This window comes from Exophiala dermatitidis (assembly GCF_000230625.1).
Source record: "Exophiala dermatitidis NIH/UT8656 unplaced genomic scaffold supercont1.6, whole genome shotgun sequence".
NCBI classification, from domain to species: domain Eukaryota; kingdom Fungi; phylum Ascomycota; class Eurotiomycetes; order Chaetothyriales; family Herpotrichiellaceae; genus Exophiala; species Exophiala dermatitidis.
Genome location: NW_008751651.1, coordinates 2,560,498 through 2,585,649, shown reverse-complemented (window position 1 = coordinate 2,585,649; position 25,152 = coordinate 2,560,498). Strand labels below are relative to the sequence as shown.

The 25,152-nt window shown below is 53.1% G+C and overlaps 10 protein-coding genes across 10 annotated transcripts; 5 read left to right on the top strand and 5 right to left on the bottom strand.

Annotated features, from left to right (window-relative positions):
• Nucleotides 1-1,116: 1,116 nt before the first annotated feature.
• HMPREF1120_07745 (uncharacterized protein) lies at nucleotides 1,117-1,615 on the bottom strand (the record flags this gene model as incomplete). Its single annotated transcript, XM_009161975.1, has 2 exons — nucleotides 1,117-1,460; nucleotides 1,594-1,615. The coding sequence occupies 2 exons, from the start codon at nucleotides 1,613-1,615 to the stop codon at nucleotides 1,117-1,119; spliced, it is 366 nt and encodes a 121-aa protein (XP_009160223.1).
• Nucleotides 1,616-4,368: 2,753 nt separating this feature from the next.
• Nucleotides 4,369-6,518, top strand: HMPREF1120_07744 (aromatic-L-amino-acid decarboxylase; the record flags this gene model as incomplete). Its single annotated transcript, XM_009161974.1, has 5 exons — nucleotides 4,369-4,405; nucleotides 4,460-4,528; nucleotides 4,585-4,822; nucleotides 4,876-6,362; nucleotides 6,421-6,518. 5 exons carry the CDS (start codon nucleotides 4,369-4,371, stop codon nucleotides 6,516-6,518), a joined length of 1,929 nt encoding a protein of 642 aa, XP_009160222.1.
• A 1,044-nt stretch (nucleotides 6,519-7,562) lies between these two features.
• Nucleotides 7,563-8,483, top strand: HMPREF1120_07743 (transcription elongation factor S-II; the record flags this gene model as incomplete). The annotated part of the gene is made up of 1 exon (XM_009161973.1): nucleotides 7,563-8,483. The coding sequence occupies one exon, from the start codon at nucleotides 7,563-7,565 to the stop codon at nucleotides 8,481-8,483; it is 921 nt and encodes a 306-aa protein (XP_009160221.1).
• Nucleotides 8,484-9,786: 1,303 nt separating this feature from the next.
• HMPREF1120_07742 (uncharacterized protein) lies at nucleotides 9,787-11,973 on the bottom strand (the record flags this gene model as incomplete). The annotated part of the gene is made up of 1 exon (XM_009161972.1): nucleotides 9,787-11,973. The coding sequence occupies one exon, from the start codon at nucleotides 11,971-11,973 to the stop codon at nucleotides 9,787-9,789; it is 2,187 nt and encodes a 728-aa protein (XP_009160220.1).
• A 771-nt stretch (nucleotides 11,974-12,744) lies between these two features.
• On the top strand, nucleotides 12,745-14,074 carry HMPREF1120_07741 (uncharacterized protein; the record flags this gene model as incomplete). Its single annotated transcript, XM_009161971.1, has 3 exons — nucleotides 12,745-12,757; nucleotides 12,816-12,971; nucleotides 13,029-14,074. 3 exons carry the CDS (start codon nucleotides 12,745-12,747, stop codon nucleotides 14,072-14,074), a joined length of 1,215 nt encoding a protein of 404 aa, XP_009160219.1.
• Nucleotides 14,075-14,864: 790 nt separating this feature from the next.
• Nucleotides 14,865-16,548, top strand: HMPREF1120_07740 (uncharacterized protein; the record flags this gene model as incomplete). The annotated part of the gene is made up of 5 exons (XM_009161970.1): nucleotides 14,865-15,027; nucleotides 15,072-15,302; nucleotides 15,358-15,681; nucleotides 15,781-16,063; nucleotides 16,152-16,548. 5 exons carry the CDS (start codon nucleotides 14,865-14,867, stop codon nucleotides 16,546-16,548), a joined length of 1,398 nt encoding a protein of 465 aa, XP_009160218.1.
• Nucleotides 16,549-16,581: 33 nt separating this feature from the next.
• On the top strand, nucleotides 16,582-16,767 carry HMPREF1120_07739 (uncharacterized protein; the record flags this gene model as incomplete). Its single annotated transcript, XM_009161969.1, has 1 exon — nucleotides 16,582-16,767. One exon carries the CDS (start codon nucleotides 16,582-16,584, stop codon nucleotides 16,765-16,767), a length of 186 nt encoding a protein of 61 aa, XP_009160217.1.
• A 1,743-nt stretch (nucleotides 16,768-18,510) lies between these two features.
• Nucleotides 18,511-20,883, bottom strand: HMPREF1120_07738 (uncharacterized protein; the record flags this gene model as incomplete). The annotated part of the gene is made up of 1 exon (XM_009161968.1): nucleotides 18,511-20,883. One exon carries the CDS (start codon nucleotides 20,881-20,883, stop codon nucleotides 18,511-18,513), a length of 2,373 nt encoding a protein of 790 aa, XP_009160216.1.
• Nucleotides 20,884-21,840: 957 nt separating this feature from the next.
• On the bottom strand, nucleotides 21,841-22,476 carry HMPREF1120_07737 (benzodiazapine receptor; the record flags this gene model as incomplete). The annotated part of the gene is made up of 1 exon (XM_009161967.1): nucleotides 21,841-22,476. One exon carries the CDS (start codon nucleotides 22,474-22,476, stop codon nucleotides 21,841-21,843), a length of 636 nt encoding a protein of 211 aa, XP_009160215.1.
• A 617-nt stretch (nucleotides 22,477-23,093) lies between these two features.
• Nucleotides 23,094-24,758, bottom strand: HMPREF1120_07736 (MFS transporter, DHA1 family, multidrug resistance protein; the record flags this gene model as incomplete). Its single annotated transcript, XM_009161966.1, has 1 exon — nucleotides 23,094-24,758. The coding sequence occupies one exon, from the start codon at nucleotides 24,756-24,758 to the stop codon at nucleotides 23,094-23,096; it is 1,665 nt and encodes a 554-aa protein (XP_009160214.1).
• Between the last annotated feature and the right edge of the window lie 394 nt (nucleotides 24,759-25,152).

Genomic DNA, 25,152 nt, shown 5'->3' with positions numbered 1-25,152 from the left:
GGTATCTGCTCTTGGAGCCCGGTCAATCCTGGTTCAGGACTGTCTCATTCAATCCTCCACGGCCTGCTGTGAAGATTAAGTGATGTCGTTCTAGGTAATCCCGTCTTCGTGTATTCGTGCGATGGCGATTCGAAAGCTAAGAGGAAAGAGAGTAAAGGTTAGATTTGGGTCAAAGACAGTGTGACTGGAGGATGGCATCGTGGTGGGATTGTGGTCGATGATCAAGAAAGAAGAAAAAAAATCCGTTGGCCTCGATGCCACAACGTGGAAGGGATATGTAGTCAAGCAAGAAGGGCGTAGATATGTAGTGCAAGAATGTAGACCTTGGTCAAGAGTCCGTCAAGCTATCGGGGGATCAAGATGACAAGGTAAAGAGCCGCGATCGGGACCGCAAAGCGAGGGAAATGGAATGATGACAATATGATTCGAGGCGATGAACCTACAAGATAGGGAGGTAGAGGGCGACAGAACGCTGGTCTGGCGATGCAAAGCCAGATGATTGAAGTTGTGTTGAAGTGAATTAAGGCGACTGAGGAACCGCTGGCGCGCTGAGGCACTGCGCCAGACACAAGAGGCGACGCTGCCGTTGACAGGTGATGCGGCGGCGCAGGAAGCTAGTAACGCTGTCAGGAAGAGCGCGCTGCAGGTCAGGTTCGTGTCAGTAGCAATGATTGGCAGGAAAGTACAAATAATGGGCTGCCACTGCAATGGATAGTCTACGGTGGTGCATAAGTACAGCCGATAACTTGGATGAGGCTCTGGTCTTGCACGTGATATGGCTTTCGGTTCACCATGCCGCGCTGATGCTGTCCTTGAGTTGAAATCAAGGCAGAAGTCATTGGTTCTTTGGTACGCGACGCGGTCTGAAGACAACCTTATGATGCCAATATACCTATATAGGTATCTAAGTAGTATGGAAACGAGTGTGAGACCACTATACTCAACCAATGAATATCGTGGACGGCCTCGGGCCATATCCTTCCACGTCGATTTCACGCAGTCATTCCATTTCATTATTGCTCTTAGAGTCCACAAGTGGCCATATCGACACTGGAGTCGTACCACATAATCCATCAAACAGAAACCGGGTTAGACACGTCCTCGCGTGATCTTGCTTCATCGCTCGACGTGCTCTCCCACCGGCATCCCCTTTCCCATCCACTCAGTGAGAAGCTCCCAATCTCGCTCATCTAGGGCGGGGTCATGGATACCGTACCGCGCGATCAGCAAGCCTACCAGACTTCCGCTCTTGGCTCCAGCCCTGTGGCCGGGCCGCTCGTCAGGTTCGTCGACCCAGTCGTGTTCCCGCAAGATCTCGTCCCGGTTGGCCACCGAGACATTATCAGTAAAGCGCTTGAGCAAGTTCAGGCTGTCTTGGTCGAACACTGCATCCTCGGTGCCCTGCAGGTTGATGATCGAGCAAGCGAGCTTGTGCTCACGGATCTGTTCACCGGTGTTCCCTGTGTGGCATGGTAGTCAGAGCTTGGGTTAGACATGAGCAGTCCATCTCATAGTTGTGTTTGTGTTTTTCTTCAGGTAGGGAGGCTTCGCGCCGCCTGTTATTCAGCAGCGGCCGGAGGGTTCTCATCTTACATGTGCCTTTTGTGTTCGACATGACGCCGACTGTATGTAGCCCGTCAGATATGCTGTCTGGAGAAGGTGAGTAGTAAACTTCAGGTAAGCGAATATAGGTACACTGGCTGTCGAACACATCCACAGACAGGGAAGATGTTGTTCGGTGGCCAGGGAGACAACCGTGAGGTTTCAAGGGACAACCTCCAACCTAGAACCCTGTCAATGTCAGGTCAAAAGTTTAGTACCAACCGATGCCTGCCCAAGTGTGTGTGATCGCCCGCATAGGTCTCCTGCCTGCTTTCAGGAACACCGCATCAAGCACAGTTCTACGCATACTTCCTGACACAGTACTAGGCGACAGATAAAGTCCAGGGAAAGACAATAAATGAATGTCCAACTTGAACTTGAGGTGGGAGGTTAATGGATCTTAGAGATCATGTGATATCACATGATCGGAACCGCCCAATCGATGATCGCAGACTGGCCGCGCAAGGTCCTCACTTCCGAAGGCAGCCCGATTTCTTCCTAGCCCAACTTCCACCTCGAATTGGACAAATCGTAGCAGAGCATTTACTGATTCCTGGCCGTGCGAAAGAGGCTCCCGGGTCAGGGTCTCTTCGCCCTCGGGCCAGCAATGATGATGATATATGGAACAGAGAATACTTTAGTTGTCCCTCTCGAACTTTCACAGGTGTTCGATGTAAGCATTTTTGTCAGTACTGCATTTATTGCCCACGATCGCAACCAACGCTGCCATTCTTTTCTGCTCGATCGTTTCGCCGGAACTTTGCGCATGTTGGTGCTGTGCGTAAGCGGCTTGTCACTAATCGATTTCGGATCATGAGATATCAAACACTGCGGTTCACGATGTTCTACAAAGAGCCCAAAGACGACAGTAGGCACATGCACACCACGCAGTCCCCTAGCGCTACGTCGTCTGCCTCGAGCCTTCGTTCTCCCACCTCGAGTGTATCCTTGCTGTCAAGATATTCCACAAGTTCTGCGCACCACACAGGGTCGAGAACAGATGGAGATCAGAGGAAGAGCTGATATACAGAACTGAAAGAGGACAAATAACGTACCCGATACGGGACAGGCCGTCGATTGTGGGAAAGGTATACATGAAGCGACGAACTACCGTTTGGCGCAGCCGTGCGGACACCCAGGTCAAGAGGTCCATCATGCATATGCTGCCCAAAAATCATACAGGCACGCACCACATCAACAGGTTGGCGGTCTTCAAGTCGCCTCTCGGCGCAGGTCATGACATTGTGAGATGCGAGGCCTCGACTGGCATGCAGCACGATGCAATGCGTAACGTCTCAACGCGGCACAGCGATCTGGTGCAGCAGAGGCTTCATGATTAAGAAGATATCAAAATCACCGTGCCCACGGTTGACAGGATAAGACGATCTCCATTGAGGTTTAAATAATGAAGAGAGCGTGGGCTGAATATGTTATACGCCGTTGTTATACAATTATGCAAGGGCCGGGATGGTGGCGCGGGATGGTATGGCTTGTATGTGTGGAGGGTTACCTTGGAGTCGGACACCATTTGGCTGTGCTTTGATTGGATCTGGGATATTAAGCATGGTGTTGTTCAAGTTGGGTGCATGTGGACGAGGACGTCAGCTTCTACTAGTAGCGTTTGGATGCAGTGTTGGTCTCGTGAGTCAAGGAGTTTTTGTCTCCAAACTGAAGGAACACTTTGGAACATTTTCACATGCGACCATATAATTGCCCAACTGGTTCGTTCAGGAAATATCGGCCGAGACAGACTGGTCCGCAACCTATAAGATGTCAGATGACTGTAATGAGGAGTTGACGTATCATAATAGCCAGAGATGGAGGACTGGCGTTGTGCAGAAGAGCCAATAGTGGGCACGGGGAAAGTCTCCGAGGCAACTGGCATGTGAAGTGCGAAGAGGGCGCAGTAGTACTCGCAGTAGTAGCTGAGGGTGTGTTTTTGGGTCGTCGGTCTTTGGCCGAATATTAAATGGAACCCAACGCTTACAATCGAACCAAAGTCTTTGGGGTACGAGTTGTGGGCGAAACCGGGGCTTATGGGCCTGTCGGTGCCTCCAAACTAGTAGCTAGACTGTTCAAGCCCTCAGTGGAGAGAACAGCGAGCGCTGGCCCCCCATGCTGGAACCTAGACACACCATAATCATATCAGGTGCTGTGTCGCCCAGCGCCCATGTTTTGGGCATTATTCCCCAAAGCCGGAGGCCCGGAGCATGGGCCGTGAGACAGCCCGGCGACATGAACGGCACAGCAGAATGGATCAAGAAATAAAATGGACGATATACTAGCACAGTAATATATATACACACACTAACCCCAGGATAGAGTCGGGCGACATACAAAATACTACTGACTGTGTTCTGTAGCTGTGTCAGTGAACAGTTACTGTGGGCGGATTTGTGGGCACCAGTCAGCGACGGCATATTACTGTGTACCCAGATCGTACTACTAGTAGTCCTATAAACACCTGCTTTCGCTTGACTGCAGTGCTCGGCCATCATACATCGGTGCCGAGGTTCACATCAATCTCACTCCCACGCAGCGCATTTGCATTACCACGACTCTGCCCCTGCGCTGCTGTGACCACGAGGCGGCTTCTGCGGCGATTTACACCTGAGCATCCACGACAGCCATCTATTACTGTTCCCCTGCAGCTCGGCCTCTGGCAGGTGATCGATTCACCTTCCATACAAAAACCGTCCTTCTCCCTCTTCCTACCGTCCTCACTCCATCCACTTCGCTCCCTGAGTCCGTCTACTCGCCTTCAAGATGTCTTCTCCTCGTGTTATTGTCGTTGGCGGTGGCCGTAAGATGACCCTTCTGCGATTCCTTTCCGGTCTTGTCTGACATGTTTTCGCAGTTTCCGGCCTCAGCGCAGCCCACACTGTCTATCTCAATGGAGGCAGCGTCCTGCTTCTGGACAAGAACAGTGAGTGTCCATCTTCACATTCCACTTCGTGCGATTTCATCTAACCGTGCCGACAGACTTCTTTGGTGGTAACTCGACCAAGGCCACCTCTGGCATCAACGGTGCCTTGACCCGGACGCAGGTCGACCTCGGCATCCAGGACAGTGTCAAGGCATTCTACGAGGACACACTCAAATCAGCCCGTGACAAGGCCCGGCCAGACCTCATCCGAGTCCTGACGTATCAGTCCGCAGCGGCCGTCGAATGGCTGCAGGATGTTTTCAACCTCGATTTGACGCTTGTCTCGCGACTTGGGTATGTAAACTTTGTCAAATCATGCATCGTACAGTGGCTAATCAGATACGCAGTGGACATTCCTTCCCTCGAACACACAGAGGACACGATGCCAAATTCCCCGGCATGGCCATCACCTATGCGTTGATGCAGAGATTGGAAGAGCTGTGCGAGTCCGACCCTGAAAGAGTACAGGTCATCAAGAAGGCCAAAGTCACATCGTTGAACCACGAGGGTAACCTCGTGACCGGCGTCACGTATGAGTATGGCGGCGAGAAGCACTCGGTGGACGGCGTGGTAATTCTCGCCACCGGCGGCTACGCTGCGGATTTTGGTCCCGACTCTCTGCTCAAGAAACACAGACCTGATACTTTCGACTTGTCGTCCACCAACGGCACTCACGCCACCGGAGATGGCCACAAGATGTTGATGGCCATCGGCGCCAACGACATTGACATGGACAAGGTCCAAGTCCATCCCACCGGTCTGGTAGATCCCAAGGATCCTCATTCGAAGTGGAAGTTCTTGGCTGCCGAAGCCCTCCGAGGCGAAGGCGGTATTCTTCTGAACAGCGATGGACAGCGATTCTGCGATGATCTCGGTCACCGGGACTACGTGTCGGGAAAAATGTGGGAAGAACGGGACAAGGGCAAGTGGCCCATCCGACTTGTGCTCAACTCCAAGGCGTCCAACGTCTTGGACTTCCATACCCGCCACTACTCTGGTCGTGGTCTGATGAAGAAGATGACTGGCCGAGAGTTGGCCAAGGAGATTGGCTGCGGAGAGGAGGCCCTCGACCGACAGTTCAAGGAATACAACGCCATCGCCGAGGGTAAGAAGAAGGATCCTTGGGGCAAGAAGTATTTCCACAACATGCCCTTCGATATTAACGATACTTTCCACGTCGCCGTGATGGAGCCTGTTCTTCACTTCACCATGGGTGGAATGGAGATCAACGACAAGGCGCAAGTCCTAAACAAGGAACACAAGCCCTTCGAGGCATTGTGGGCCTGTGGTGAGTTGGCCGGTGGTGTTCACGGTGCCAACCGTTTGGGTGGATCGTCGCTTTTGGGTTGTGTGGTTTACGGTCGTGTTGCCGGAGCTTCGGCATCCCAATATTTGTTCCAGAAACTCACGGCTGGAGGTGCCACCGGGGCAGCACAACGTCTGGGTCAGATTTCGCTACATATTGACCCTAACAGCCCTGGCAAGATTTCAGTGGAGTGGGGCAGCGGCAGTTCTGGAGCAACTGGATCATCTGGCGGCTCTGGAGGCTCGGCCGGTACTGAAACCACGGCAAAGCAGGCTCAGAAGACGGCTGCTCCCGTGATGGATGGCAACAAAAGCCAAGATCCTGGCAAGAAAAAGGAACACAACGACATAAGCTCGTTTAAGGTCCCAGAGAAGGAGTTCAGCTTGGAAGAGATTGCCAAGCACAACAAGAAGGATGACCTCTGGATCGCCGTCAAGGGCGTTGTTATGGATGTCACCAACTGGCTCGATGAGCACCCGGGTGGCCCTCAGGCCCTTTTCAGCCACATGGGCCGGGATGCCACTGAAGGTAAGTTATTGCATCCGGTATGATTGATGGAAGCATAAGACTAACTTGGCGTCTATAGAGTTCGAAATGCTGCACGACGACGAAGTCATCCCCAAATATGCCGCGGACATTGTCATCGGGCGTGTCAAGGGTCAAGAGGTGCGACTAGAGTACTAATCAGTAGTACTGTACGTCGTGTGCCAGTGGGTGGCCAGTATAGTGTTCAACTTTGGTTTTGTGGAGGAGAAGCATGGAGTTGAGCCTTGTATAACGGACAGCATTGAGAAAGCCGGAATAATAAAGAAACATTCTTGAAGCTTTGTGTTCCATTGTACTGTAGCTACCAGGTATTCTGTTTGCACTGACGGTCGATCGGGCCTACAGTAGCCTGGGAGTGGCGGTCGTTGAAGGGCTATCCCAGATATATCGATGGCGATGAGATGAAATGAAATGACTGTGGAGAAAGTGCGGCGTGCAGGACCGAGTTTCAGTCTGACCGCGAACGTGGGCGACCGGCGGCCTTAATTCCCCAGCCTGACTGAATCACTGATTAGGTATTGACTCTGAGCCGATCTGTGCAGAATTGCTGCCCGCTTCACTTTCAACGTCGCGTGCGACCGACTTTGAGTTCTTCCAACATCAAGCTCTTCACCATTTGTATTGATTGTTGCACACTACACCTCACATCAATCCTCCTGCTTTAGACGTCCACCGCATCTTCTAGCCACCAGTCGCAGTCTTCTTGAAAGGTAAGAAATTACTTGCCGACCGTTTGCCCTTTGTTCTCAGTATGCGCCTGCTCGCTCTCTTCTCTGCCCTGTGCAACTACAACAGCCTGAGGTTCATGTCCGCACAACCGTTTCTGGTGAAACAGGTTACGGATAGTCTTAAATGAGGCAGTGGACAACACACAAAATAGTCCGTCTGTTTAGGGTTCTGAAAGTCAAGGCGAGGCGAGGCGAGGCTCAGATGCAGAGGGCGGCGCGCAGGCAGTCTCTTATGATTGCTTTCTTGCACTGCACCCCACGGGGGCGATGAGACAATGCTGGATGTGGTGGCGACTGCTCGAAGGGACTTGCTAATTACTGCCACAGTAGAACTACCTACCAGTCGGGAATTTCCTCGCTCAGACAACTTCTCCTCCCGTGCCTTGACGGCCCTTCATATTGCACACCGGTCACCTCAGCCTCAACCTTCTCTTTCCGCACGCACGCCCACAAGATGGATCGACGGGAGATTCTTTCCAAAGGGTCAGCGATCCAAAAGGCGATTGCGGCGAAAGAGCCATCGGAAAACATATTGACGATTCTGCGGGACCTGAAGGCGAATGTGCGACCGAGCGAAGACCTACTGCGATCGACGGGGATCGGCAAGATCGTGAACAAAGTCAAGGGAATCCCCGGCATGGATCCGCAAGTGGCACAGTTGGCTTCAGAGATTATTAGTCGATGGAGACACATTGTGAACGAGCAGAAGCTGGCCAGCGGGACTTCGACGCCAGTCGGGGCGCGATCCAACGGGACGAGTTCACCGGCACCGAAAGCAAACACGCCGACGCCCAAGGCGGCCAGTCCGGCCGGCGTGGCACCAGACAAGCGAAACTGGAAGGCCGACAAAGTGCCGCGCGACGACCTGACCAACGACACGGCGCGGAATAACTGCATAGGACTCATGTACGATGGATTGTGTCTGGGGTCGGACTTGCCGATGAAGCAGATTCTGGATCTGGCCAAAGAGATTGAGTCGGCGGCGCTGAACTTGCCGGAAGCCAAGGGGTCGTCCAGTTCGCCCGTGTACAAGGACAAGATCCGGTCTTTGTATCAAAACCTCAAGAATAAATCCAACCCGGGGCTACGCAAGCGGATCCTCAGCGGGGAAGTGACGGCGGTGCGGTTTGTGAGCATGACACACGAGGAAATGAAGTCCAAGCAGCAGCGGGAGGAGGAAATCAAAATCGCAAAGGAGAACATGAACAATGCCATGGTTGCCCAAGAGGAAAAATCCGTCAGCACCAGTCTCGAGTGTGGCAAGTGTCATCAGAAGAAAGTCAGTTACTCCCAGGCCCAGACTAGGAGTGCTGATGAACCGATGACTACCTTTTGCGAATGTTTGAATTGTGGGAATCGGTGGAAGTTTTCATGAACAAGGAACGAATCAGACAACAATAATACCAAAAGTTTGTTCATACAAACAAGCCAGCTATTTTGTTTCGTGGGGAAAGGAAACGAAACGAAAACGGGAACATGCTCGTCCTTACTTCGCGGTGCTTGTGTGTGTGTGAGTACAGTATCAGCCATGGCGCGGGCTGTGGCGTTGGTGAGGTTGGGGCTCACGTCCTCGACCTGGCTGGATGAGAGAGCAAGCCCGAAGAGAGTTGTGTGGCTGCTGCTATTCCTCGCTCGCTCGCGATCTCACTTACTCACTGTATCAACTGGTCTTCTCTCGGTGCGAAATTGAATGATCGGGTCTCGACTCAGGCGGCGGAACGGAATCAGGTACTAGCGAGCCTGGTACACTTACATATGCCGATTGCGGGTCTGGCTGGCAGCATATCTCTGGATGCAACAAACGGTTCTTTGGCATACGCAAAAAACTCAATGCAATATCATCCGAGATCGAGGCATTATCTTTCCCAAAGAAGGAGAGAAGCCAGAGGTCGATTCGACAAGCATGGTTCGATTCTCTTATTGGTTGAGGCCAGGGCTGAAGAGGGACGACAATCGGCCTCGTTTGGCACTGCATGGCATGGGATGGCTTGGACATGGACATGGCAATGAATGGAAATGCCTGACCTGCTTCTTCAGGCACTGCAATATGGACTGAATCACTACCTTATCCGATGACCCTCCTCAGCTGTGGCCTGCCTCTGGAATTGATACTGTCGTTGGAATGCAGTGGGATGCGGACAGGATGGGATGGGATGGGATGGGACGGTTTGGGTCACGACTGAGTCACAGTCACAGTGCGCGCGTCCATCAATCACCTTTTTCTACCTACTTTGCTTTTTGGTCAAGGGTCCAATTGAATGCAATCATTGAATGCCGTGAGATGCTCCACGATATGATCCCATACCCACTGCATGGCATGGCAATAGCAGTTCAGAAACTCGAATGGATGTTACTTTTCGTTTCCAATTAGTACCTTTATGTCTCAATGGTTCCCTTCTCTGTTGAACATTACTAGTATGTAGCTGATATTATAATAGTAGAGAAATGCAGTGGGAAGAGGGTGTACTAGTATGTACTATATGTATGTATACCTTCTACTTACCTTACCTTTGGCCCTCCATTTCAGCATTGTTTGGGGTCTCTGGACTGAAACCTCTACTCTTACACTATAGAAAGGTACATTTGCAAAAGCTGAGGTATAACGTTTTTACAGTAGGGACCTTAGTTCGCTGGCGCGGTCCGCAGCATTACACTGCATCGTGTATTACATCGTGTATTTACAACCTCGACTCAGCGACAACGCCCGAAACAGCCTTGGCCACCGTTCTGCCCGCAACGTACCCCGAGAAAATACAGCCTCCTAGAAACGTGCCTTCGAGAGACGCGTAGCCGTGCATTCCGCCGCCGCCGAAGCCGGCTGCTTCACCTGCGGCGTAGAGACCTGGGAAGGGACGTAGATGATTTGAACCCTCACTGTCACCCCAACCCTTCGGAGTCGAACTTGAACTCTCACCCTCCGGGTTCGAGTTCGGGTTCGAGTTGGTCATGACATTACCATCCAAATTGGTCTGCAGACCACCAAGGGATTTGCCCGTCAACAAGTTCATGCGCACGGCGATCAAAGGCCCAGCGGCGGGATCGAGAATCTTGTGAGGGGGCGCAACTCGAAGTTTCTCTGGCCAGTGTTTGCGCGCGTTGGCGATGAGCATGATCTGCGAGTCTTTGGTGTAGTTGTTGTCGAGTTGCATGTCGCGGGTTTGGATTGCGGTGAGAATCTGAGTGTAGTCTAGAACCGGAACGTCCCTGGGACTGTCATTTCCATCTTCTTCTTGTTGTTCATGTTCTTTTCTCTTCCGTTCATTAAGTCGATTCATGCCCTCGACCAGCGCACGCAAATCGTTTTCGACGACAAAATCCTCACCATGCTGAAGGAACGCCTGCACCGCATCCGTCCCCCTGTCGGACCAATACCTCTGCCGAAAAAACTGCAAGTAACTTTTCCCCGTGACGTCCGGGTTCTGCTCGGACCCCGAAAGGGCAAACTCGCGCGCGACGATCTTGCGGTTCAAAATGAACCAGGTGTACCCATAACCCGTGGCGCAGATGTGTTTGAGCGTCGCGAGCGTGTCGCAGCCAGGATACAGCGGCGGAGGTAATCGGTTTCCCATGGCGTCCAGCCATAGTGACGACGGACCTGGGATCACGCGGATCCCGTGGTTCGGCCAGATCGGGTCCCAGTTCACCAGGCCTTCAGTGTAATGCCACATGCGGTCCATGTTGGTCAATCGCGCCCCGGCGGCCGATGCGATCTCGAGCATCCGTCCGTCCACGTGTGCTGGGACCCCGATCACGAAAGAGTGGCTGTCGGGGATGGTTGGTCCCAGGCGCGAAACGGGCCAGTTGCGTCGAACGAGTGGTAGATTCCCTCCGATCCCGCCTGTTGCGATGATCACTGCTCGTCCGTGGATGGAGAAGGGCCCAACTGTCGTTCGGGGTGATGCTGCTCCCCGCGCCAGTGTGGTGGGTGTCAGGATTTGTCCGGATACACCGACCGCTGCGCCGGTTGAAGGGTCCAGAATGAGTGAGTCGACGCGGTGGCGGTAGCGGAATGTTACGAGGTGTTGTTGGTGGTGAGTGCCGCTGTCTGCTTTCGGTTGCGTCTCCTGCTGCTGTTCCTGTTCCTGTTGCTGTTGCTGCTCCTCTTGAGGTTGGGCCTTGTTCTTGGTCGACCACCACCATGACGATGATGATGATCCTCCCGGAGGTGAGATAGGTGTCTTTGAAGCCCGGACAATAGGCTCGGCGAATGCCCTCACAATCTCAGGCCCGGTGCCCCATGTCAAATGAAATCGGGGCACCGAGTTGCCATGTCCGTCTGCACGACCATCTCCCCGTTCGGCCCAGCCCACTGACAGAAACTTGACGCCTCGGTCTTGGAGATAGCGTTCCATTTTGTTGGTCGCAAAATCGACGAATGCTTCGGCCCATTGATGCGCCCAGAAGTCTTGGTCCTGGTCCTGGTCCTGGTCCCGCTCGTCATTCTCATCATCCATTGGCACCCTCTCCGCCTTGCTGGTGGCGGATGAAGCTTGGAGACTTTGCACGGGGTCGTTACTGTTGCTGTCCCCTCCCGTTTTGGGCTGCTGGTTGCTTTTTGTGCTGTTCTGCTTTCGCTTGGGTAGACGATCGAACTTGGCAGTGTTCATCCAGTCTGCCAGGGCCAGTGCATGGCTGTCGCGGACGCCATACCTACGCTGTGTGGCGGAATTCACGCAGAAAATGCCGCCTAGTGACCAGTAGGCCTGGCCACCGAGGTTATTTTCGTTCTCTTGCTCGACAATCGTCACGGGGACATCTTTGCGAGTCAGTTCGTACGCGGCCACCAGACCCGCAAGACCAGCGCCGATGATGATTACCGGTTGATGTTGGGATGGTAGTAGTTGTTGATGTTGATGTTCGGCCATTGTGGCCTGCCTGCCTTTGCCTGTAAGATCCTAATACTGCTGATGAACTCCAAGTGTCATAAAAGGGTTGACGTTGACAGTTGCTCCGGAGAGTCCTATAGCTGATTGAGTCTGGGGCCGTGTGTACTCCAATGGGTTGCGGCAATCTACGGATGAATATGTACCGGCAAGAAGAGAGACAAGAAGACATGTATCAGATGATGTGATGCTCGCTTACCGGAGAGTTTTGTCCTTCAGATTCAATGTTACCTGAACTAGTGATAGAGTTGTACACTGCAGTACATAGTAGAGCATTGCCGAGCCCCCAAAGCATGCTCTAGGCTGGGTTGATGCGTCGGCTGTTGGCAGTACACATGTTGCCTTTTGGAGTTCACAGGTACACATGGAACGCGGTTCTAAGCGGATCTGCGACCTCTTGACGATGCTTGATCGAAGTCCTTTCCACTGTTACTGTGGTATGCCAATTCACATTTGACAAGAAAAGTGACAGAGGTGTTGCGGTTTCATGCGTGTTTGACCCATTGTCACTCATCGCAATACATTCTCCCCGACACTTCTTCCTGGCCAGTTCTGTCACTGACTAAGCGGACGATTCGGAGAGCATGGAAATTGTCACTGGCAGTGAGAATCCCCGAAACGTCCGGCACTGCAAGATGCACTGCACTGCGCCGCACGCGTCTCATGCTTTGATTCCTTTTTTTGTAACTGGCCAACAGAACTTGAGTCCGAGTATATGGACGCAGGTTCAGCAAGACAAACACAGCGGTCGTGATGTCTCACGGAGGTCAGTTGTCCACACCGGCTTCAGGCTGTTCTCAGCAGTGCTAACAAATCAGTAACAGACTACGATGTAACGCGGCTCCCGCTCGAACTGCTGCATGCAGAACTCTTGCGCCGACAGGAGAAGCCAACATGTGGTACACCAGGGAAGCAAGGCTCCTACAACACGGGCATCCATGTGTTTGCCCTGTTCCTCATTCTCGTGCTGAGCACACTAGGTAGGCTACACATATAGGTTCAAGTTGTGGTTGACCATGATTAACCTGACTTGATAGCATGCTCATTCCCAATCATCGCCCACCGGTTCCCTGATCTCCCCATCCCTCACCGATTTCTGTTCCTGTCTCGACATTTCGGCACCGGCGTCCTGATAGCCACGGCGTTTATCCATCTGTTACCCACCGCCTTCATCTCCATGACGAATCCATGTCTGCCGGACTTCTGGAGCAAACGATATCGGCCGATGCCGGGGTTCATTGCCATGGTTTCGGTCTTTGTGGTGGTGTCGATTGAAATGTTTTTTGCGTCCAAAGGAGCAGGTCACAGCCACAGCAGCGAGTGGGATGGATTGCCAGAACCGAGTCATCGAGAAGCCCAAGGCAACGGTCACATTGCGTTGAATCATCTAGCCACTCCTCTCACCCCGTATGCGGACGGGACGCCGAAGCCCCGGATGTCCACGTCAAGCGAGTCGGATTCAGGAGGCGACGATGATCTTGACGGGTTGGATCCTATGGCGGAACAATCTGCCACGCTCAATCATCCACACAGGCGGAAAATATCACAGCATGAAAATCACCATAGCCATCATGACGAAAACCCCAAGAGACTGTTCCTGCAGTGTCTTCTCCTGGAAGCCGGCATCCTTTTCCACAGCATCTTTATCGGAATGGCTGTTTCTGTCGCGACGGGCACCGAGTTTGTGGTGTTGTTGGTGGCAATTTGTTTCCACCAAACCTTTGAAGGGTTCGCATTGGGATCCCGCATTGCAGCGCTCATTCCGAAGCTTTTCGACGCCAACAGCCCCAAGCCCTGGCTTATGGCGCTGGCTTACGGAGCCACCACGCCTATCGGACAGGCCATTGGGATCTTGATGAATGAGCTGTACGATCCTGCCTCTGAGGCGGGCTTGTTGATGGTGGGCATCACGAATGCCATCAGTAGTGGCCTTTTACTATTCGCAGGCCTTGTGCAGCTGATTGCAGAGGATTTTCTAAGCGAGAGAAGTTATGAGGTTCTTCACGGTCGCCGCAGATTGGAGGCTTGTGCTGCCGTCGGTCTGGGTGGCTTGCTGATGGCGATTGTGGGAGCGTTCGCGTGAAGGGTTGCAAAACTCAAAATTGGATCTACTTTGAGAAACTTGCCAGGCTCTGGCAGAACATTTGTGGTTGAGCAATCAAATGTCTGAGCCCAAGCATGGCTCAACACAGAGTTGGATGATGGGCACCCGCTGGCAGGAAAATGATGGGACGCGTGATGTACCGCGCATCTCGACGGACGAGAAACCTTGAAGGGGACGCGTTAAGCCTTCGAACGCGTCTGCCTGTTCAGCAGCACTTCAAGTTCCAAGTATTGCAGTGAGTGGTACGCGCCGTGATCCCGTCTGCAGTCGTCACCTGCCAGTGAAGATCAACTTGAAACTGCAACACTCACTGCAGTTCCGGTACCAGTGCCAGAGTGGATCCCGCCAGCTTCAAGTTCTGGCTTGCGACATTCAAGCTTCGATCCTGCGTATGACTCACGTCCAGGGTATATAAGTCCTTATTTCCCTCGCCCTTTTGCCCTTCCACTCTCCAACAGAACATTGTTCTCTTGTGCCTCAACTTTCGGTCTTCCACTCTTCATCAGAGCAAGTTATGCTTCTCCAGCAGCGCCAGGTTGCCCCCTTAGCCACAGTGCCTAGGCACTGCTGCATTAACGAGGGCGCACTCCCTGAAGGGAGAGTGGCGGCTGCTCTTGGATACTTGCCACGCGGACCCCGTTATCAAGCAAAGAGCAAGGGGGTCGACCACAGCTTCAGGATTTCCATGCACAATGAAGTGCTTGAATTTCCAGTCCTTTTGAAGCGTACGCCCATCCGATCCATTCTCCTCCATCCTTGATGCGCAGCAATGTCACAAATCAATCTCAACATCCGCTATAATGCGTTGCCCCGGGCGGTAGCCGAGCTGCACAGAACGAAGAAGCCAGAGAACACCGGCACTGCGCAGGGGATTTTCAAGAAGGATCACGGCACAGACAGCAAAGAGATTGAGAAGACATACACCGCGGATGGTTTGCAGACTGACACGGTGGCCAAGAGCATGACTGAGACACAGAAAATAAGCACCTCAATGGTCAGGCGGCAGAATGCTTCCAGTACGATGCACCACATCGCATTGCACAGATTGAAAGTTACTTGAGGAAAATCTCAGCACTGCATCACATGTTGGCCCAGGAAGCCATCGAACTGAACAACACACTGCAGGCGATTCGGGAAACCCGAGCCACAATGGACCGACAACGGACCGCCGACGTCAGACTGGAAGTAAGAGAGAGAATCAGGGCAGGTCAGTTGCGGATTCTTCTTTTCTTTCCACGAAGATGTCTAATGATTTGTCACAGGCACAAAACGGAAAGCCAACTCAGAATTTCCTTCGCATATTTTCATCGAATTCGGGATCGACGAGCTGGACATGCTTCGTGACAATTACACTGCACACATGAAATTCATGGAGCATGTGGAGACGTGGCGGATAGGAAACTTGAATGCTGTTTCGGATGGTGCTTCGTTGTCGACCATTTCAATGCTCTTTTCGCCTGACACGGCGGCCCAATGTCTGGGCGCGGCGGGAATCGACACCGCCGGAATACGAGGAGCTGCGTTGCGGGAGAATGGGATTCCGTACTATGGAGCGCCATTCTACGACACTGTGGAAGCCGCTGATGGTACCTACGACACCGCTGAAGATGCTGATCTATTATGGTGATGCGTCACCAAAAAATACTATGATCGGAGCGCAGTGGTGGCCGCTCACATCATCCCAGCGAATACAGCGCACGGCACCACCCAACACTCCTTCGGCGAACTTAATTCCCAGGCCATGCTGAATTCCCCTCGGAACTTCATTATGATGCATCACAACCTTGGACAGGCTTTTTATAAGGGCCAGATCACCATCGTACCAATGGCCGAGGCATCGACATCGACATCTGCAGATGGGGGCACCCTTCCAGAGCCGACAGAATATCGACTTTTTCCCATCGACCGCTCCCTCGCTTGTGACCGCCAGACTGCCGTTCGGATCAGCGGCGACGAATTCGTTTACTGGTCCGACCTTGCCCAAAAACCTCAACTAGAATTTCGGAACGAGAACCGACCGGGCCAAGGCAACCTTTTTTTGGCACTGCCTTATCAGTTTCACGAAGGCCAAATGCCAGGGGCACATCGGTCTTACTGACGCACTAGAGGAGTTCGAGAAACAAGTGGTGTGGGACAAGCCCGGAAAGTGGATCGAACAATCGATGCTGGCAAACATGGCTTCAGAAGCCATGACGCCTCAGTTGTTCCGAGCAGATGCCACCTTCATCGATGATGGAGAGCTGGGGAAGACGGCAAAGGAACTTGCTAAAATGGCGACTTTGGGACTCTCAATACTCCCAGAATCCAAGGTTTCTTCCAGCCTTTACCCTGATGAAGAGTCAGACGATGAAAAGTCCGATTTGGAGGGGATGATTCAGCCATCCTTCGTTCCTGAACAATACTACTCTCCGCTGCCTGCGTTGCCCCTGGATCCCGCCGCCTGTTGTATTTGACGCAACGCAACGTACTGGTGGTTGATTGTTGAGATGACAACCGACGAGATCAACCCATATGGCAAACTTGTCGCTCAGAAGCGTACCGACGAGATCAACCCATATGGCAAACTTGTCGCTCAGGAGCGTACCGCCAAGACGAAAGATTTGTTCCATTTTCGCTTCTGGCTGTACGCCCCGGCCGTGTTTTGTCGCCTGCATTGGTTGTCGAGCGGTTAGTAGCGGCAACTCCGCCCGTCGTCCAGTGGCTCCTCGGTGGGAAAAAGCCGGACTCACCGTTGTTGCGCAACTACGCTCCGCTGATCACAAATCAGCACAAGGAGACGACGGGGATGTTATGGCAATTTTCGGCAATAATGTGGAAACCGGTGAAGACGCCGATTATGTCGGTAGCTCCGTCGATGTGCGCGGACGAAGGAACCAGCACGACCGCGTTATCCAGAGGAATGCCGTGGCGTGGCTGTCGAGGAAACCCTGCCAAAGCACTACCGAGTGCTTCGGGGAAGGGTTAGGTACCCCATTTCCGGTTGTTGATGATGTTCGAGGACAATCTGCATCAGATATGGTCATTCTATGGTGAATCAGTTCTGATGATCCTCATCGACAGTAATGCCAACACGGAGATCAACCCCTACAATCCACCATGTACTGGTGAGTTTGTAGACCAGGTACGATCAGCCCTGGTTGGTACCTTGTCAAGTTGAACAGAGCCCTGCCCTGCCTCTGTTGCAGGGCGTTCGTTGGCAAGGATTACCGGCCAAAAGTCTGTGCCCACTGCAAGGCCACACCAGAGACTCAGTCTCCTCGCCTGGCCATAGCATGCGGATCAAGGCTCAGAAAGTCTTCCACCCCTGGTGGTTTTCTGCACAAGCCGAACCGACACCCCGCTGGAACAATTTCTATGCCGGCTGTACTGTGTTACCATTTTCAGTTCGAGAAGGGAACACTGCCACCGCCAGAACGCATCGCCCAGTGGGAAGAGGTCAAAAGGGCAGGTATACTTTGACCCTGCTCACTCCCAAGGACGAGGATGTCGACCGCTCTCAGTGCCAATACTGTCAGGCGTCCTCCGCAGAAAGGAGGCTGGCGTGGTGTGGGCCATTACAACCGTGCTGTGCACGGTTTGTCTGAAGGAGAACGACGCCGAAATCAGGAAAAGAATGGCGGCCGAGCGCGAACGACGTGGCCTGCCACCTCTCGAAGCACCAGGACATGGACACTGCAGCAAGGCCCTCACGCCAAATGCCAGAATATCCGTAGATGGAGTTCTGTATTGCCGGTCGTGCTGGGACTACTGGAGGAGGCACGATAAGCAGTGGAAACCGCTGGACCAGTTAAAGCCCAGCAGGCAACGAGTGAGTCGGCCAAAAGACAAGCCCAAGGCCACCAAGTGCGAGCACTGCAACACCGCGGAGGGGAAGATCGGTTGGTGTGGGGCGGTACGAAGGGATCTGTGCTCTCGTTGCGGCTCTAAAGCAAGACAAGGCAGCTTGACATTTGAAGATTGAACTTTTGATGACCAAGTTGGGCATCGGAATGGCCAGGTTAAAGGTAATAGGTATTTTGTTACCTATACATGCGGCGCTGCTTCAGAAGAACTTGTTGAATCCCCTCACTGCAGCTATACTCACTCCTACAACACTAGCTTCGGGCAGCCGAGATGGTCTTGTAAGACCATCGTACTCCTATGTAATAATTGCTTACAAGTTGTGATCGAGAACATCTATCTCGTCATCAAATAATTAAGGGGAACGTTTGTTGTTTAAGGAAGTTAGTTACAGCATTTTGCCGCTCGACCGTCCCGTCCCGTTCCGTCCGCTTCCCTCTGCTTTAAGGACATCCGCAGCACCATCGTCCCCACCTCGATTAAAGATATATCTGTATAACAAAAAATCATGTCATCGTAACCCCGTCAAAAAACGACTTTCTCTGTCTGTTTCACCTGATCAATCAGTCATTCACTCACTGGTACAACCGATCCTTTCTCACAGGCGCAATATTATTCCCATTCCCATCTCCCTCCGCCAGATCCAAACTAGTCAGAGCAATATGTCCGACCGGTTCACCAGGTTTGACATCACACAACATGACCGGCATATTCATAACCTTGCGGGAATATTCATGACCATCAAGAGCAGACCCACCTTCCGGGACAGGAGTATACGGATTCTCTTTCACCAACATACTGACCGTACCCAGAACATCAGGCACGAGGGTGCGATACTGCAAGACCAGGGCGAGGACTCCCGCCACAAGGGCCACCAGACAGCAAACCAAGTATACAGCCAGCCAGGCGAAATTGACGACAAAGTGCTGGCCCGCAATGGACATTTGGGCATCGACAGATCGAAACATGACGTTGGGGGGAAACATGGATCCGAAGCCGAGTCCGATTTCCGACTGCGTCATGGCCTGTAAATTGCAAAACGAGTGCCAGTACGTATTGAACAGGAGCGAGAACCGCTCGGTGAATGTGCGCAGGTCCATGTCGGCCACGTTGACGTACGACGTGCCGCCGTCGTTGTCGTGGTCGGAACTGTTGAACCCCAGCCAGTCCGTGGCCACGAGGATGGAATTGGTACTGCCTGACGCAGACTCGGAGCTGATATCATTGATGAACCGTTCGGTCGGGGATGATGTGCCGGAGGGAATCGTCCCTGTCGCCAGGGGCCACTGCCCAAAAAATCGCTGTGCGATCCGGTACGTCGCGTCGAGGGGTGTGTATGGGTCCAACTCGACGTGTGCTGGGTCTCGACGCACTCGATCGACGTAGCACGCTCCAGCGGACGTGCGTCCAGATGCCGTTTTGTCAATGTTCCAGAGCGGCGCGGTGAAGTTGCAGTTCACTTCGGCTAGCACATATGACATGGCGGCCGTGCATGTTGCCATTGACGTCCCGTTGTTGGGAGCTCGCGATCCAAATAGGATGGTCCGCGGTGAGATGTCTGATCCTGATCCTGACCCGCCAGAACGAGCATCCCCTTCGGCCAGTCCAACGCCTGCTAAAGGTGTCGTGGTGTCGATAAAAAACGTGCTGGGATGATCTGCATTGCCGCTGTCCCAGATCGAAGACGAATTGTCCGTGTCGTAGCTACCTCTGCCAGGGATCGACGAGTTGAACCGCTCCGCGCGATCGATGTAGTCCAAAGAGCTACAGTTGAGCACCCAATAACTGGCCGACAGGGTGAAGTTTTGGAATCCCACGCCATATTCGCCGCCGACAACCGGCAGACCACTGAGTGAGGTCCACGTCCCGGCAGTAACCAAAGTGTTGTTCAACGTATTCTTGTCGAGCAGAGCACGGGAGCACCAACCGCCCGCGTCACAACCATTGTTGCGCTCGAGCCATTCGAGCGACGGGATTTTGACGTTGCTCCAGGGGTCCTGAGGCCCCGCCATGGCCCCCGGCGTAAGGATCAGTGTGCTGTAGATGGCGTTGACGGCATACGTATAGAATTGGAGTTCGTCGTTCTCCGTTTGCAGTCCTGTAGGAATGGCGCTGGTGTTCATGTAGTTGACCGTGGTGGTGTCGACATAGGTGCCGTTGGCGCTGATGATCCTGAGACCGGCCTGAGATCCTACAGGGCCCAGTGCCCAAATGGCCAGAAGAACCACCCCGACCCAATTGATGATGGAAAGGCCCCACAAAGATGCGACGGTGCCGCCCAAAGAGGTGCTTCCCATCAGTTGTTCGATGAAACCGAGATGAGTCCCGGTCTGAGCCCGCCACAGAGCGAATGCTTGGATCAGCCGCGCAACAGTCACACCGAATGCCATGGGGAAGAATGTGGGGATGTAGTTCTGCACGATGAGCATTGCCGGGCCGTACAATTCACCTGACCAGTTGTAGCCATCGTCGCCAAAGTAGAAGGATGCAGTCGGCCGCCCATGCAGACATGCAGCCAGCACACCGTAGACGATAAACACCAGAGGCAGGGCGGTCAAGACAATGTCGAGGAGGAAATACCAAAAATTGGGAGGTAGAGCCGAAAGTTTCTCAGGTTCTGCAGGAAAGCTCTCGATACATTGGGAGTAGCGTTGAGGTTTCTCGTTTGCTGCGGAGGGAGGCGTGTCATCGTCACTCGCAGCCGTGGCCGCAACCTCGACATCAGGGATCTTGCTCAGCCTGTGTGAGCCGGAAATGGGTCGAAACATGCTCTCAAACTTGTCACCAAGTAGAGGAGATGACGGCGAATGGAGGCTCGACAGACCCAGACTTGCCATGGAGCCGGGCCGTGACTTCTGGGAGCCCCAAGAGGTCGGACGAGGTCGAGGACTGGTTGATGCACCGTCGTGGGGGACAGTTGCCACAGGATCTTGCTGAGACGTTTCCATATTGGATTGATGTCCTATACACGGAAGTTCTTTGTTGAGGGAACGTTGCACTGGCTGTGGAGCAGGGCAGCAAATTCAAACAGATTTATATTCCAGCTGCACAAGAGTGCGACAATGGGCATCGCAGGTGTAAGAGGCCTGTACCGACACACCGGGGCTGATAGAAACATCCTGGTAGGCATGTTCAGCCCAACGAAGGTGACGCTCCGCTAACATGTCGCCCACTTCATCTATATGCACCAGGTCGGTGGTGAACCCTGGGAAGGTAGTCACACGCGGTCAAAGGTGTAGTAGATTTGGACGTTATAGGCTGTACCTTGTGATGACTTGGCTAGGCGAAGCTTTCAAGCCGATGTGGCCGCCGTCACGCGGGGACTGCCATTGGCATTGTAGAATGAAGGCTGAAAAGGCTGGCTGAAAGGACCTAGGTAGTAGGTAGGTGAGTATAAGACGGCTGGCAGATACGAGGCAGAAAGACGTTCAGCCGGACACTCGTCAGGTCGAGAACCCAAAAGGCCTTACGGTGATTCGGCGGTACACGATGATTCGTCGACAATAGCAGCGATCCTGCATGCTGAATGACCGACCCGACCAATGGATCGGATATCCAAAACAAGCCACAGTTCGGGCACCAGACCTGGACTTAACTCCTTGCAGTGGTCTGGCTACGCCCGAGTTGTTGACCATCCTAATCGGTGTTGTCAGTAGGTTGAATAAAAGATCGAACGTAATGACACTAGAGCAGCCGCCAGTCGTTGAAGGGAAGATGGCCGAAAACAAGTCGCATGAAAGTTGTTAAAGGTTTAGTGAGAGCGCCACTGTTGATCTAGCCATCTGTCAACCAGGCCTGATAGAATTCCAATGTAAGGTATAGCAGCCCGCAATGACCAGAAATGTCGAGCTGGGAAACGTAGAGCTGGTAAAGGTGATGAAACCCGCTCATGGTTAATCCTTGATTTATTCACTCTTTCCCTCACTCTCATCTGCAGTTTGTTCCGGAGACTTAATGGTCCAACCGTTCAGATAACCAGTTCCCGCAGTCAGATATGTCGCAAAGCCCAACCAAGCCAGATATGGAGCCATGAGATAGGCGGCCGTCTTATCAACCTTGCTCCAGACATAAGTCAGATAGCCCACTGTTCCCGTAAGGGCGGTAATGTCTAGCATGGCCTCGATGGGCCTGCCCAGGCCAAAGAACAAAGGCATCCAAATGATATTCAGGCCCAGCTGCAAGGTGTACAAAGTGGCGCCTCTTCTTGCATGTTCCACAACCGCTGGGCTGAGGCTGGCCATGCCGATCGTCCATGCCCGGTGGGCAGCATAGCCCATGGTCAAGTACAAAGTAGTCCAAGCTGGCGCAAAGACCCAGGGAGGTGGTCTGAACGGCGGCTGCTTGAGTGCAACATATTGTTCCCGCGTGCTCCTGAACTTCCCTCGCTCTTTGGCCGCCGAATCCGAGAACTTTTTGGGTTTCGCTTTCCCCGGTTGAGACACAAGGCCAGCCCCCAGGCCGAGCCCCAGTGGAAGGAGGATTGAGACCGGGGCGTTCTCGAAGACAGAGGCGGGAAGCGTGAGGCCGGGTACGTACGCCATATTGGAGGGATGCAAGCCGTGCTGAACGGCCTCGCTCGGGTTGATAGATGAGTCGGGCCTCGACTCTTAGTACTGTGTCTCTCTCGACGGATCGAGCAAGATAGTATCGCAGCGTACAGTCCCGCTGGTTGCACGGTTGGACCAAATAGAGGGGCGGGACAGCGGATCGTGTGTCAGGGCGCGAGGAGTGAGAGACGCACAGGCAGTGTGACGATGATGTCTGACTAAGCCATTACTCAGCAGGTGTAGCATCACTGCATCAAGCAGTAGATTTCGACCACCAGTGCTCCCTTTACAAAGTCTCGTAGATAAGGATGAGGAAAGCAATATATTGTAGAAGTGCTTCTGAGTTGAAAATAATTTGATGTCGGACAGATTTGCAACGCCGAGGAACTTGAGGTTAGGAATTCGGAATGAGATCCTCGTCCTACATACAACATTGTAGATCATATCTCGTTACTCCTGCGATATCCGCAATGTCTAGCTCCAGTATTGTCCTTTGGGCTCACGAGCAAGGCTCTCTCTATCTCCTGTCGCCTCACTGTTCGGCCGGTCTGAACATGAAATCCAGGTGGTTCGGGTTTCCATCCGAGTCCAACTGTATGTTACAACATCCGTCACTGTTGGACCACTGCACGGCCCTCATCTCTGCTCATATCGTCCTTCTCAATAGGTATCGTCAATGAAGACGACCCCGAGGAGTCAGGCACGACGGATTTCTCCATATCTTCGACAGAGCGATTCACGGCAAATCGACTTTTCTTCCGGATGATATGGCCGTATTTGTAAAACACATATGGTATCGGGGTCAACAGGAGGCTCAGACAAGCCAAGATGGTGACCGTCCAATGATGCCCCACATTTCGGTAGAATGGAATGCCCACGACGGTGAATCCTCCAGCAAAGCAATACCGAATAAGAGTGAGAAAGGTCAGCGCACTGGCGGCATAGACTTCATAGCTATCGATGATGTACATATAGGAGGAGATGAAGATCATAATGACTCCATAGCCAAACAGCACGGAGGCCAGGATCGGAGACCAGATGGACACGGTCGGATAGGCCGTCCAGGCCATCCAGAACAACGAGATCGGGATGGCGGGAGCACCGCCGAGCATGGCGAACCACAGTCGCACTTCGGGATCGAATTGCTTTAGGCCGTCGGCCTCAGCCTGGCGTTGCGCCTGCACGGTCTTCTTGTACACCCAAGGTATCCACAGGCCGCCGAGGCAGACGCCCACAAAGATGCCAACGAAGATCGTGTTTGTCAATCCCTGGGAGATGCAGTAGGTGCGGGTGAAGATGTACTCGTATCCGTCGAAGAAAGTAAACAGAATAATATACAAGACGGACATGTAGAGCGTGGTTAGCATGATGACCGGTTCATAGAAGGCCATGAGGAACGGTCGAGGGAGGGCGAGCCTCAGACGCATCAGCAACGGGATTCGCTCGAGCTCGTGTTCGGCATAGTACCGGTCGTCGCCGGTGATCTTGCGCAAGTGCGCTGCCTTCCAACTCAATAAGACCGGTGGGTAGGTCTCTGGTTGAAACAAAAAGGTCAAGAAGAAAACGACCCCTGCCGTAAGCAGCGCCACCCATTCTGTCCACCGCCAGGTATGGAGGTATGGCGACTCGGGAATCCAGGCCGCCATGACCGGGCCGAGGGCTGGTCCGCCAAACCCGCCAATGGCGAAGATGGGGAAGATGTACGTCTTTTCCAGCGGCGTGAACATGTCCGAGATCGACCCTCCGGCGCACACCAGAGGCGACGCACCAGAGAAGCCTGCAATAAACCGGAAAACGAGTTGAGCCCCAATGTTGGGAGCAAGAGCCGATGCCATCAGAAAAACACACATCAGCGCCAGGCTGACCATGTAGGTCATACTCCTCCCTAGGACTTCGCTGAATGGTCCACATATCAACGCACCGAAACCGAAGCCGACCAAGAACACGCCAACAGCCAACGTTTCCACAACCTCGCTGACTCCAAGATCTGCGGCAGCCTGGGGAAGCACCGCACTGTCGATGGGAGCAGCCGCGCCGACCATGAACGCGATGCTCGAAATGATCAATGTGGCGCAAAATCGTCTCGTAAAAGACCAGTTCCGCGGGTTGAGGTCATCCTCCGGTCCGTCGAAATCTACCACCAGTACCTGTCGTCCTCCCACAACACGGGTCTTCTGGCGCGTCAGGCATGGAAGTTGGCGCGCATCTTCGGCGCCAGACTCAAGTTGTTTCCGTAGGGAATGCCCGATACGGCGGTATTGAAGGTACGTCTCCATGTTTGAAAAGGAGGGTCATCCGCATTGAACCCAGAGCCTGGCCAGGCACTGGTAAGCAGCGTATATACAATTTGAGAACACATCCTGCAAAAAGTTAGAGTCATGATTGAGAACCCTCTCTCGCCGCGCTAGCCATGTCATTGAACATGTCCATTATCAAGACATGGCGGCCAGGTTGCCGAATAGAGGATGCCGAAGGGTCCATGTGGGTCATGAACGGATACCGGATCTGATTTTCATATCGGAAATCGTACAACGTTGTACAATCCGGTGGCAAGCAATGAGATTCGGATTTGATTGCCAGCGTTGCAGTTCGAGGACAGCTTGGACTCGTTGATATGGCATCTGGCGTAGCCTACTAGTATAGGAAGAGCACAGGCCGTTAAACCTGCCT